Here is a 14,279-nt window from a genome sequence, read left to right as displayed (position 1 = left end):
ATCTCCGTTTTCTAGAAGATACCCTGGGTACGCATTTCTACTCCTGACTAAAGGGACTCCCCGCAGTGAAACAGCTGAATCCACCTTAATAACACGACGCTAGATTAACAATATCATGGAAAACAATACAACAATTTTTTAAATAGCCAAAAAAAAAAAAAAACCCAAGGACTACCATCTTACAGAACAGTTAGTAAGACTGTACTGGCTCTTTATTTGTAATATCGTGTGAAAAATGAGTCGGAAAGGGAAAAGGCCTTCTTTGGACCTGCTGTCTTCCAGCAAATAAACCCATCAACCACACACCATGAACTCATTTAAATTTTTTTCTTCTTAACTCTAAAATGAAATCTCATGCATAATGAAACATAAATTGTTTGCATACACCATTGATATTTATAGAAACATTGTAGAACACTAAGTAAAACCCACACTCACATTTTATGTACATTCCCTTACTTGATCCTCACAAAAATTAGCCAAGGCTGCAACTCTAACACATGAAGATGAGGAAAACCAGAAAAGATGAACTGCTCAGATGACACATGAAGGATGAGCAAGAGGGCGTCGAAAGCTTAGTAAACCCTGACTTGTTTATACATCACAGAACTTTGTAATTCTTTATAATTCTTGTGGAGATCACAGTGCCTCCAGCTGTGTGCTCTGCCTCAGCTCTGGGGGAAAGCTAAGATTCTCAATCAAGACACAGACTTTAACTGTCACTCTCCTTTTCTAAACATTAGCCTTCTAAATCCCACCTGGAAACTGGAAAGTAAAAGTTCCCTTGCAACTTCACCAGCTTTGACCGTGTATGTTCAGAAAACAAAGAATCTTCAGACTATGAATCCAATTGTACTTAGTTTGCAAACTGCTAATCTCTTTCTATGGTTCCAAACATCAAGGGTTGAGGCTGGAGTTGTGTCACTGCAAAGCTAACAGCCACTTACAACACCAGCATCTCATATTGTAGCACAGTTCAAGACCTGGCCATTCTGCTTCATATCTCTCTCTCCTCTCTCCTCTCTTCTCTCTCTCTCTCTGTCTGTCTCTCTCTCTCTCTCTCTCTCTCTCTCTCTCTTCCTTCCTCCCACCCTCCCTCCATTTTCTCTTTGTGTTGGGGGGGGGTGAAGAGGGTGTGTTACTCTGCCTTTCAAATAATAAAAAATAAACACACAAAAGCTACCCAAAAGACTGAAGGGTAAAGAGTTTACCAACAACTCATACCTCCTCTCAGATTTTCCCCGCCATTCCTGGCAACCAGTCTTCTCTGCTTTTGTGAAATTTTGAAATACGTGTGGCATGTGCATGGCTGCCCTGTGAGCAGGTGTATCCACTTTGCTGGGCCCCTGTGTCCCACACAGCCCAAGTCTCCTGAAAATGAAACCAGGCTTGACACAAACGTGGAGAATACCTCCTCTTTGTACTCTAAGCTCACCTCCTGCCTTCCAGGAGCCGTCTGCCTCCATTCAAAGGTCGACAAACCCTCAAGTTCCTTAGAGCCAAATGCTTAAGCTTGGGGACAGAGTCCTTCCTCTGCTGTGCCTACATTTCAGAGAAAAAGGTAACAAACACTGTGTTTCCAGAGGGACAGAATAAATGTCAGCTCCTATTGAAGCTCAAAGCTTCGTAATTTCCAGTTTCTTCCAAAGCTGCTCTATGTACAGGAATGAGTATGTGACTCTCAGCCTGTCAGACGGAAGCTGCTGTCAGGTAGGGCAGTACCATGTTCCTCAGGGTGCTGTGAGCTCTGACCTCAACACTGAGACTGACTCCCTTGCTCTCTCACACACGCGCACACACACGTAGACACACTTGTTCTCTAACTGCATTTTTCTATATCCTGGTGTGGGAGGAAAGAAAAGAACGAATTGTTGAAGTATGGGAGATTTTTAGGGCAGTGTAATAAATCTGTATGATACTGTGATGGCAAAAGTATGCCATGACACCAAGGAGTAAGAATGAATACTAGGGCCCGGCACGGTGGCGCAGTGGCGCAAGTGGTTAAGGTCCTCGCCTTGCATGCCCGGGATCCCATATGGGTGCCAGTTCTATCCCGGCAGCCCCGCTTCCCTTCCAGCTCCCTGCCTGTGGGACCCTGCACCCACGTGGGAGACCTGAAAGAGGCTCCTGGCTTCGGACCGGCATAGCATCGGCCGTTCCGCTCACTTGGGAAGTGAATCATCGGACGAAAGATCTTCCTCTCTGTCTCTCCTCTCTGTATATCCGCCTTTCCAATAAAAAATAATAAAAATAAATCTTTTAAAAAAAAAGAATGAATACTAATGCAAAGTTAGAAATCTAGTTGGCAACAACATGTCACTATGCTTATAACAACTGTACCACAATGCAAAATGTCAAAAAAAAAAAAAAGAAAGACTGTATACAGAAAAAAAGATAAGCTGTACTTTTCTGTGAATACAGAAAAAAGGAATTCTCTGTACTATGTGTTCAGTTTTCTATAAATTTTACAATTTGCTGTTAATCTGCAACTGCTTTTAAAAAAGCTTACCATTAAAAAATTGAATGAATTCTTCTATAACAATGAAATAAGAAAGATCATAGTACAAGTTGCAATCCAAAAGTCAAAAGAGAAAAAATAAATTAAACCACATAATTATTAACAGAACACAACAGATTATTTATCAAGATATAATCACTGCAGCCCGGTGTGATAGCATGGCCTAGCGGCTAAAGTCCTCGCCTTGCACTCCCCAGGATCCCATATGGGCGCCAGTTCTAATCCCAGCAGCTCCACTTCCCATCCAGCTCCCTGCTTGTGGCCTGGGAAAAGCAGTAGAGGACGGCCCAAAGCTTTGGGACCCTGTACCTGAGTGGGAGACATGGAAGAGCTCCTGGCTCCTGGCTTTGGATTGGCTCAGCTCCAGCCGTTATAGCCGCTTGGGGAGTGAATCATCGGACAGAAGATTTTCCTTTCTGTCTGTCCTTCTCTCTGTATATCTGCCTTTCCAATAAAAAGAAATAAATATTTAAAAAAAAAAAAAGATATAATCACTGGATTGACCCAGGGTTTCAACATAAAAAAAAAAAATCAGGAAAAATTCTACAGTTTGATTCTCCTTCATATAAAGAGATCAACTAAAAATTAATAACAAAACAGTTTGAAACACAATAGGAAAGTGGACCAAAAAAATCAAGTAACAATTCACCTCTCTGTCTGCGAACACTGTAACTCCGGATGAGGACAAGAGAAAGAAACTGCCAGCCAGGCCCGCTGCATTTAGCATGCAAAATTAGGCTGACAAAATGATCTTTATTCCTCGTGGCAATCCTCGAGGTTCCAATAGGATACAGAACACTATTTGGCATAGTTTCTAACTTTCTAAATCTCATTATTGGACAATTTTGTAAAATATTATATTCTACGAGTGATCTGTTCCATTTTAAGCAAAAATGTGGACAGCCTCCTTAGATTTCTACTTCCTTGAGATTTGCCTTCATTCTCAGTCTTCCCTTCGTGTTGGCATCACCCTAGAATACTGTCAGGATGACTTTGATGTGCTGCCGGATCTAGTGGGTACTCCACAGGGGTTCAAATCCTGCAACTGTCTGGAACTGAGACACGACAGACATTCAACTTGCTCAGGTGACTCATCTATTAACTTTCTCTTTTTTATCTACTTCAGAAGGTCATCAGAGTGTTTCTAAGTTAGTGTGATGGGGGAGAGGAAATAGATCAAGGATTAACTCAAGCTTGTAGTTTTGTTGACTGCTAACAAATTAAGGGCTACAAAACCCAATTAAAGTCACCTCCTCAGCGTTAAAAACACAATCCACTCCTTGCTCTCTCTGCCTCCCGAAAATACAATGGCCAACAATGGTTTTGTGAGATTGGAACCGATAAATCTCCTTCACACCCACCAGAAAGATCTGTCAGATAGGAAACTAATGACAACTTTTGCCTACTTACACTCTTTGTTAATCAGGGGTTCAGATGGTTGACTTGGACAGCACAACAAATTAAAAGTAACTATCAAGACTTGGACCGGATACTGTGACAGTGCAGGAAACAGGGAATGGAAACAATAAAGGACAGGTGCTGCAGGGCAGACATTAACAACCATCTCATTGCAAGGAACTCATCTACAAGGCCCCTTCCTCTTCACGGGTCCACGTACTCGGCAGAAGAACAGAGGCAAGGGCTAGGAACGGAAAGGGGCTAACTCCGAGCAAAGCAAAGCACTTGCACCAAGAACCTTCAATAAGGAAACCTTAGTGAAACTATGAGGGCTTATCTAAATCTCTGCTAAAGAGGCCTCAGAGTGGAGACATCCCCGCTGGGAACACAGATGTGCAAGGGAACACAGCTGGACTTTGGTCCCCATCCATTCATTCATTTTCAGAAAACCACACTGCACTGGCTATGCAATAGGTCTGGCTTGACAAGAGAATTTTTCCTCTAGAACACCAAAGCTCTAAAGTGCCTCTGGTCAGGCCTGAAAGATCACAGAAGGATTTGGGCCTGGTCTCCTTCCATTTCGGTGGCCAGCAAAGCCTCAACGGTATTTAGGAGGTGGAGGACATCTTCGAGTAATTAGGTCATGAAGGGTTAGCTCTCAGGAGAGACTATGGAGGACATGACAGAGTTCTTTCAGCCTCCTCCACCATGAGAGCACATGGGAAAGATGGCCGTGAACCACAAACTCTCAGCACACACCAAATCTGTTGGCACCTTGATCTGAAACTACCTAGCCTCCAGAGCCATGAAAAGAAAGTTTCTGTTGTTTATAGTATTAGTCTAAACCAAACAGACCAAGCCGTCTGGAGAAATCATCACTGGACTGGCAAAATCAAAAGTGGTATAATCATGTGATCCTATCGAATAGGTCCTACTTTCACAAAGTATCCACATGTTGCTAATATCCTTTGCCACTGAAGAAATTTACCAGATGGAGCTGTGTAGGTAAATCAGCAGTCTGCAACATGGGAATCTGGTAATGGGTACCAGTTTGTGTCCTGGCTGCTGTACTTCTGATTCAGGCCGTTGCTAACAGCCTGGGAATGCAACCGAAGATGTCCCAGGTGCTTGGGCCCCTGCCACCCACATGGGAGACCTGGATGAAGCTTCAGATTCCTGGCTTCAGCCTGGTCCAGAGCTGGCCATTACTGTCATCTGGGGAGTGAACCAGCAGGTGCAAAATCCATGTGTTATCTTTTCTCTCTGTAACTCACTGAAAACACATAAATTCTTAAAATCAAAAAAAAGAAATTTTATATCTTCAATGCAGAGAGGCAGATGGGAAATCTGTATGCAATTGATGCCTGTAATTAGGTTAAAACGCTATCACACTTTAATGGGTTGTGATTGTCTAACAAAATGAACAGGTAAATATCAACAAACAAGTGAATGGGTGGTACCCCCTGTACTTACAAGAGAACGTGAGCAACGATGGCATTCACATCAAACAAGGTGTCAGCAGGGAATTCTCTGAGCAGGATATTTCCCCTACACATACATATAAAAGAAAAAGTTGTAAAACACAATATACTAATAAAGCCTCACAACTCCATTGGTCAGGACAACCTTGTGGAGTAGTCGTTAGCCACTGCCTGCAATGCCAGCATGTCATACGAGCACAGTTCAAGTCCCAGCTTCTCTAATTTCAATATAACTCCCTGCTAATGTGCCTGGGAAAACAGCTGCTAAAGGCCCAAGTGCCTGAGCCCCTGCCAGCCATGTGAGATGCCCAGAAGGGTTTCAGGCTCTTGCTTTACATGGCAGAGCCCTGGCCACTGAAGCCATTTAGGAAGTGAACCAGCAGATAGAAGATTTCTCTCTCACGCACGTGCTCTCTGTCTTTTCTCTCTCTCACTCTGTGTCTTTTCTTCTTTGTATCTATTCAAATACATTTTTTAAATCTTTTTAAAAAAGATTTTAAGGCCCTGCGCTATAGTCTAGTGACTAAAGTCCTCACCTTGCACTCAGGTTCCCATATGGGAGTTGGTTCTAATCCTGGCAGCTCTACTTCCCATCCAGCTCCCTGCTTGTGACCTGGGAAAGCAGTCAAGGATGGCCCAAGGCCTTGGGACCCTGCACCCATGTGGGAGACCCAGAACAAGCTCTGGGCTCCTGGCTTCAGATTGGCTCAGCTCCAGCTGTTGCGGTCACTTGGGGAGTGAAGTATCAAACAGAACTTCCTCTCTGTCTCTCCTTCTCTCTGTATATCTGCCTTTCCAATAAAAAGAAATAAATCTTTAAAATAAAAAGATTTTAGTTTTTCTACATTAAGTTGTGAGTAATTTGATGTTAAAGCCTCTGTGCTAGGCCCAGTACGGTAGCCTAGTGACTAAAATCCTCGCCTTGCACATGCCAGGATCCTATGTGGGCACTGGTTCTAATTCTGGCAGCCCAACTTCCCATTCAGTTCCCTGCTTGTGGCCTGGGAAAGCAGTTGAGGACAGCCCAAAGCCTTAGGACCCTGCACCCACGTGGGAGACATGGAAGAAGCTCTGGGCTCCTGCTTCAGATTGGCTTAGCTCTGGCCATTGCAGCCATTTGGGGAGTGAATCAGTGGACTGAAGATCTTCCTCTATGTCCCTCCTCATCTCTGTAAATCTGAGTTTCCAATTAAAAAAAAAAAATCTTAAAAATAAAACCTGTGTTTTCTGTGTTATCCATGAACCCTATGTAACTTGCCTGAGTGCTAAGTATTTGATCTGCATTCAAGTTGCCGTTGAAAACCCAGCAATTATGCTAGCTTTGAAAAGACAGGCCAGGCATCTAGTCAAAAACTCTAGTCCAAAAAAGCTACCAACCTTGCCATCACATACACAGACTCCCCAAACAAGACAGGCAAAGGGATCACAAAGAAAGAAAAAAGAGTCCTTAGCAGTAGGATCCTGAGAAAACAAGGTTTCTCTCACTTTCTAAGCCAAGTTCGTAGGATTGAGTAAAGAATTCGAGAAAGCTCAGAAGACCAGACCCAAAGGCAGAGGAATCTATAACCTGGAATTTGCTGAGCACCTACTCACCATGCATCTGTGGTGGGAACTGACAAGCATCCCATAACATTCAAAATGTCCCATGATGTGACATGAGGATCTCTCTTGTCATTATGTAAACCAGGAAGGTTGAAGTATAGAGATTGGGGAGCAAATTTACTGTACTTTTACTAACTTTATATGATTTCATGACTTACAACTATATTCTGATTTGATGTTATTTTATGATCTTGAGCATCTAAAGGCATAAGTTCATATGTCAAAAGAAAAAGTTTACCTGAATAGATATACTTTCATCAAACCTTTTTCTCTTCCACAGTATCTTGATGTTTCTTCTTTGATGCAAATAACCTTTAAAAGATTGTATTTAAGCTTTAGATTATATATCAAAAGGTCAACTTTCCTGGTTAGAAAAACAAGAAGAATTAAACATTACAGCTTATCTGCAGGTTAAATCTCTATTCTCCTCTTTGTTGTACTGTAATGGCCCACTTGTTCAAGTGCACGATTAAATCTAGAGAAAGCAACTGTTTCTATCTTTCAGAGTTTACACTAAAATTCAGTTCTTTGGAACTAGAAGGAGGTAACCAGGCAGAGACATGCTTAAAACAAGACCAAAAAACCAGCACAAAAACCAGGAAGCGCATCTCAGCAGCTACACCACTGGCATGGCAAATGCTGCTGGTCTGCTGCCCGCAGGTGCTTCCCTTCTGTTTACTAGAGGGACTTGGCTGAAAGAAGCAAGCATCCCCCTCTTAAAAGGCCCAGCAACCCAACCATGAGAAATCACCTCCCTGGAATTCCTACAGGGCTCTTAGAAGAGGAACTGAATGACACCTTGCTTTTCCCACTACTTGACCAAAAAAAAAAATCCACAGTCAAGACAAAAGGAGTGCCAGGAGGAATCCCGGGCCATGAGGCATCATCAGAGAACACAATGCTTGCTAAAGATGACGCAGCAGAATGAACCTTGAGTCCCAGATGACATTAGAACAACCATACCAGCCCTGATAGCTTGGAATCTGGATTCAGTGTGAAAATATATTTATATATTAAGGACATTCCTGACAGTGGGATGAGACAAGGCAATGCAAGGGTAAAATGAAACACCAAGACAGGCACATTCCTATATGGGAGAGTGGGCTGTGGGTGTGCGGGTGGAGGTGTGTGTGGACACACTCACACTCTGAGTGCCTCTGCTTCTGATTCAGCTTCCTGCACATGGAACCGGAAAACGCTCGTGATGGTCCCAGCACTCTGTCCCTGCCACCCACATGGGAGAAACAGAGTTCCTGGCTCCTGCTTCCAGCTTGGTCCAGCCCTGGCGGCTACAAGAATTTGGGAATGAACCAGTATACAGAAGATCTTTCTCTTTATGCCTTACCCCCTTTCAAATAAGTCAGAATGGATAATACATTTTTTAAAGGAAACCAGAACCAGAAAAAAAGTCAAGAAGAACAGAAGATTCAAGAGACTTTCCACAAACACAAGAAGAGTAAGTGGGGCCCACACTGTGCCAAGTGACCCCCTGGCTCAGGGCCTAGCTGCCTGCTTCTGATCCAGCTCCCTGCTAATGTGCCTGGCAAAGCAGCAGAGGATGAACCCTGCACCCACACAGGAGACCCAGAAGAAGCTCTTGGCTTTGGACCAGCCCGGCTCTGACCACTGTGGCCTTTGGTAAGTAAACCAGCAACTGCAGGAGCTCTCTCTGCCTTTCAAATAAATAAACAGATGTGTTGTTTTTAAAATCTAGTTTCTGAGGAAAATTGAAAAAAGAAAACTATGGAAAAGATGTAGTGTACATATGCCTCATGCGGTAGAGTGGGAGAGGAAAGAACAGAAGAGAGAAGTCTCCTGGATGAGCCAAATCAGTGACCTCCAACATGACTGACCACAAGTAAGACTAAAAACATTTTTTAAAGTTATTTTATTGGGGATTTGATAATGTTTTTGTTTGTTTTAAGGTAGGGATTTGTTTCTGTTTTACAACTTAATTTTAATACAGTTTGAGGAATCAGAATGGCAACCAGGGAAGTGGCCCTTATTTAAAAAGCTATAAAAGGGAAACTGACAGAAATCAGGAAGAGAAAATTAGTATTAAAAGTCAAGAGTATAGCCACAACCAAACATTGTGTAATTTCGCAACTTTCTTTAAGTGAGAGCACTAGGAAAGTTGACATCCTGGCACAAGATCTGTCCATTCGTTCATGCATCAACATGCATTTGAATGCCCGCTATGTGTGTGATTGTTTCAGTCACTCCGGATTAAGTTCCAAACAGAAATCCTTCTACTCGAACTTACATTCTAAACATGGAGACAACTGAAATTCTAACTGAAGTGTAACGTGATTGCTTTCAATGAAAAGCTGTTAAGGAACAGCATGCTACTTGATGTTTTAGATAGGTCATCAGGGAAGGCTTCTCGGAGTTAATATTTACACAGTGAACTGAAAAGATGAAGTGCCACACAGAGGTGGGACAGAAGAGTTTTTGCAGGGAAAAACACCTGCCACAGCCTGTGGGCATAGGTTCAAGTCACAGGAAGACGATCAGTATCAGGGACAGAGTGAGCAAGATGGAGAAACAGATAATGAGATCAAAGTTGAACACGCTGTCCATGACTCAGGAGTTTCAATTTCACCGTAACCACAGAAAGACCCTCTGAGCAGGGTCACAGTGAGTTCTCATTTATATGTGATCATACACGGAGAAAAATTTATAATGGGACAAGAAAAGGACAAAGAAAATTGTGCTTTTCCAAATTGGAAGTGACATCCAGAGTATAGAGGCTGGCACTGTGGCAGGGCGGCTCAGGCCACTGCCTGCCACAGAGGCATCCCATGTAGGGATTGTGAAATTACACACTTCGATTTCCTGGCTGCTCCACTTCCAATCTAGTCCCCAGCCAACACACCTGGGAAAGGAGCAAAGGACAGCCCAAGTGCCTGGGCACCCAGAGGGAACTTCATCCAAGTAAGAAACCTGGATGAAATTCCTGGCTCCTGGCTTCAGCCTAGGCCAGGGCTGGCTATTATGGCCATTTAGAGGGTAAACCGAATCTCTGGATGGAAGAGTTCTCTCTCTGTGGCTCTGCCTCTCCCTCCCTGTAACTCCACCTCTCAAATAAATAAGTCATACATAAATAAATAAAATAAGAGAGGGAAGGGCTTTCAGCCTCATAGTTATGATGCCCACGTTCCAAACTAGAGTATGTGGCACTAGCTTTTAACTCCAGCCTCCTGTTACTCTGGGCTCTGGGAAGTAATGGGGAGGGCTCCAAGGGTGAAGTTTCTGTCACCCCTGTGGGAAACTTGGATTGTCTTTTCAGGCCTTGGCTTCAGCCTCTGCCCACTCCAGGCTACCACAGAAATTTGGGGAAGTGAACCAATAATGGAAGTTTCTTTCACCCTCTAGCTCTCTGTCTTTAAATCTCTCTGACTCTCAAATACATTTAAAAGAACAAAAATAAAATGGGAGGGGCCAGTGTTGTGGCACAACAGGCTAAGCCATTACCTGTGATGCCACCATTTCCTGTAACAGACTCCAGTTTGAATCCTAGTTGCTCAACTTCAGTTCCCGCTACCTGCCTAGAGAAGCAACAGAAGATGGCCCGTGTTTGAGACTCTGTCTCCCCCATGGGGGACCCAGATGTAGCCCCATGACTCCTGGCTTTGGTTTGGCTAGCTGTGGTCATTGAAGTCATTTGGGGAAGTGACCCAGTTGATAGAAGATTTTTCTCTGTATCTCTTTGTGTCTCTGTAATTCTGTCTTTCAAATATAGAAGATTTTTCTCTGTATCTCTTTGTGTCTCTGTAATTCTGTCTTTCAAATAAATAAATAAATCTTAAAAAAAAATTAGTGAGAGACTGCAGCATAAACAACTACAAATACTTAGAAAAATAGTAAAGAAAAAAGCTCACTACCTCAGTTTCATTGCTTTAGTTTGTACTAATAGAAATATAATAAGTAGCTGAATTGTGGCTATATATCATATTTGTCAGGAAAAAAAAAAATCTAGCTATACGTTTGAAAATGATAACATACTCAACAGAATAGCTTGTGAAATAAAGTTAAACTCTAACTTAAGAAATTTTAAGCAGCTTTTTTCTAACTATTGCAGTGTGATGTACATAATCTGGAACTATCTTTTGTGGTTTAAGTTTACTCTTACAAAAAAAGGAAGAAAAGATATCTATTTCCATTTTAGAAAGGGATATGAAACAGAAGTATTTTTAGAAGCTCTGTCTTAAGTCACACAGTTAAAAATGTTTGTCACGATAGTGTTACTAATATTGTAACTTTCTACCTTTGTAACTGAAATGCCATAATCCTGGAGTGGTCTAACAGCTTCATTTAGCTCTTCAAGAAATATAGAAGTCCTGGGAGAATCTAAAATCAGAAATATTTCATGAATGCTTATGAATTTCCCCTTAAAGACCAATTTATAAAAATTAAAACCAAAATATGCAAACACAGAAAAAATATATTCACCTGTCCAACCAGCACACAATAATAGGAAACTAAAGATACCCAATTACATATTTTCATACCTTTCTCTCCCCACTACCTCTTTCTTATTCCTAGATTATTCTAATGCATATGTTAGCTATTACAGCTAAACATGAAAAATAAATACATTGATAAATTTGTGTCCAGTTTAAACTAGACATTTGGCATTATTCTTCCGGCTTTACTGTCGGATATGAAACGGACATGTTCACATACACAAAATTTTCAAAATAATTTTAAAACACCATCTTAAAAATCATAATTATAAGAAAAGAGCCATTCCCTCACTAATCCCAAGAACAGTACTTCTAAGGCATAAAGATTTAACTGAGACCATTACAATTACTAGCTAATGCCACTAATTCTTATTTGTCAGTTCCGTGTAATTAATGACATAGCTAAAACTGAGTACTCAACTAATGGACTGCCAGTTCTACATTTAAAGTCTGAGACAACTAAAAATGTTTCTCTGCTAAAAGAGAAAAATGCATTTTCAGAACTGACCAGATGAAATCCAGACATTATAGAAGCAGTTAACGCTCATCTAGTACCTAATATGAACCAAGAACATGAATAAATTCAATTAGTAAGCTACATTTCTATAAAGTAAAATAAACTCTATTTCTTCATAAGAGATGATAAAAAGAGACATACAGAGAAACTAGGTGACTTGAGCAAGATAAACTGGTGAGAGGCCAGGTCCAAGCCGAGGCAATCCTACGATGGCCACGGCTTAAAGCCCATGTTATCAAACTTGATGCTGAGCTCCCACTGAGTACACAGATTATACAGCTGAGACAAAAACAACACAAGAATCACATTAGAATTGTAAAAATACTCACCAACTTGACAAAAATAAGCCAAAGAAGCTTTTCCTGGCTGCAAAGTACTGAAATACTCATGCGGACTCAGTTCTGGCAGGGAGTTTGCTGCTGACTTATAAAAAATGCCCATCAGGACAAAAGCGATCCCAACTTTGAACGAACCAAAGCCGCAAGACATCGTTGGCTGCACTGTAACTGCGCAGACTCTGTTTGGGTCACTCGCACACAAGGAAGGTGTTCATCATACTCTCGTGGGATGAATCTGTTAACTGAATGAATGGATATAAAACACACAAAAAGTAAAGCCATTAATCATATCATCTAATTTTATTAGTACTTGATTAACTCTTTCTAGTAAAAATATTAAGGGGGAAACAATATATAATAACACTAATTTGACAATACTAGTAATTTTTGATACTACAATAGGTAACAAAGATATCTAGAAAACACTTCAGTAGCTTTAATTTCATATACACTCCAGCGGAGGGTGCTGAACTAAGAGTCATTGACAGAGGTTCTAAAATTAAGTCTCAAACATCATCCAATCCATTCTGAAAACTGTATTGTATTCTTATGTCCAGTAGATATTCAATTAGTTGCTTAATATCAGTAACATGGGCCCAAGACATAGAAAATACATGACTGCTATTTTTACTTTCTCTTGGATTGAAATCCCCTAGAACTCATTAAAAGTATATAAGAACAACCCATATACGTATACATTTTTAATGCATAAAACTCAGATTTCAGTGCTTATGCTTATTCACTCCCCAAACGCTCCAAAATGCCAGGACTGCGTCAAGCTGAAGTCACGAGGCATAAATTATTCCCCACATAGGCAGCAGGGACCCACTGCTTGACACAGCACTGCTGTTTTCCAGGGTCAGTATTAGCAGGACACTGCAATCGGGAGCCACATTCTGGTCCCAAACCCAGGCTGGGTGACAGGAGGTCACCAGTTTGTTGACTGATCCGCCCCTTCTGCCCTGGTGCACTCACCTCCGTCACCTATGCTTACTGCCAATCCTCACTGCTTTCTATTCTACTTCCAAATCTTCCTTGAACAACTTTGCAAAGTTCATCAATCAATGATCTGGTTTACCTAAGTTTAAAAGAAGATGATTTTGAAAATTAGCATAATATTTATATTAAAATAGCATATACTTCTAAGGTAAAGACATATTCAGGCATATGTAAGAATTTTGTTTTAATTATTTTTCATTTAAAATAGAACTTATACCTTTCAAGTGTATGATCACCATTTCAAATAGGAGGCAGAAAAAAACAACAAAAACTTATTTGCATATACTCATAGGATAGAATTTTTCAGTAAAGTATGAAATGATTAAAGAATGAAATTTTTATGAAAAAATCAGTTATTCAATATCAATAAACACATATTCTCTCTCCCAAATGAGTAAATATTTCTATAAAAGGAGCTAACCATTTGTTGATTACTTACTAACAATTCTGTTCATGAGAGCTCATCTATATCAGTGAACAAATTTGCCATAAACTTTTAATAGTGAGTCAAGAGTTCAAAACCACAAGGTAAAATGAAGAGTGAGAACTATGAGAGAGTTGTAAAAATGTAATATTAATGACACAATTAAGGGGTATCCCTGTCATTAAAATTGATTACACAATATAGGCATTTTAAACCAACCTACATCAAAGCCACTCTAAATTAATGGGTTATGTTTTAAAAATAGGTTCTCTACTATCTTCTTTACAATCTGGAGGGAAATGTAAGCCTTCCATAGGCTACAACAACTGTACAACATTCATCACTGGATGAAACAACCATAATCCAATCGAGTATAAAACACTATGCAGAAACACGACTGAAAGATTCAAGTATAAATTATCATCTCTCCTGGCCTTGAAGTTCCAACACTACTGTGTTTTTTGTTTTTGTTTTTGTTTTAGATTTATGTATTTTTCTTGCAAAGGCAGATATACAGAGAGAAGGAGAGACAGAAA

General features: G+C 40.9%; 1 protein-coding gene across 1 annotated transcript in view; it reads right to left on the bottom strand.

Moving 5' to 3' along the window:
• TXNDC16 (thioredoxin domain containing 16) overlaps positions 1-14,279 on the bottom strand; it is an 80,936-nt gene that overhangs the window by 59,086 nt on the left and 7,571 nt on the right. The window contains exons 3-7 of the mRNA XM_040969122.1: positions 13,296-13,398; positions 12,312-12,562; positions 11,267-11,349; positions 7,238-7,311; positions 5,390-5,464 (exon numbers count right to left, since the gene is read on the bottom strand). Coding sequence (XP_040825056.1) covers positions 5,390-5,464; positions 7,238-7,311; positions 11,267-11,349; positions 12,312-12,471 — 392 coding nt within the window. The 5' untranslated portion in view covers positions 12,472-12,562; positions 13,296-13,398. The remainder of the gene's footprint in view (positions 1-5,389; positions 5,465-7,237; positions 7,312-11,266; positions 11,350-12,311; positions 12,563-13,295; positions 13,399-14,279) is intronic.

The sequence above is a fragment of the Ochotona curzoniae genome, unplaced genomic scaffold (genome assembly GCF_017591425.1).
Source record: "Ochotona curzoniae isolate NIBS_2020 unplaced genomic scaffold, NIBS_Ocur_1.0 scaffold_4701, whole genome shotgun sequence".
In the NCBI taxonomy this organism is placed as follows: domain Eukaryota; kingdom Metazoa; phylum Chordata; class Mammalia; order Lagomorpha; family Ochotonidae; genus Ochotona; species Ochotona curzoniae.
This window is presented reverse-complemented; position numbering and strand designations above follow the sequence as displayed.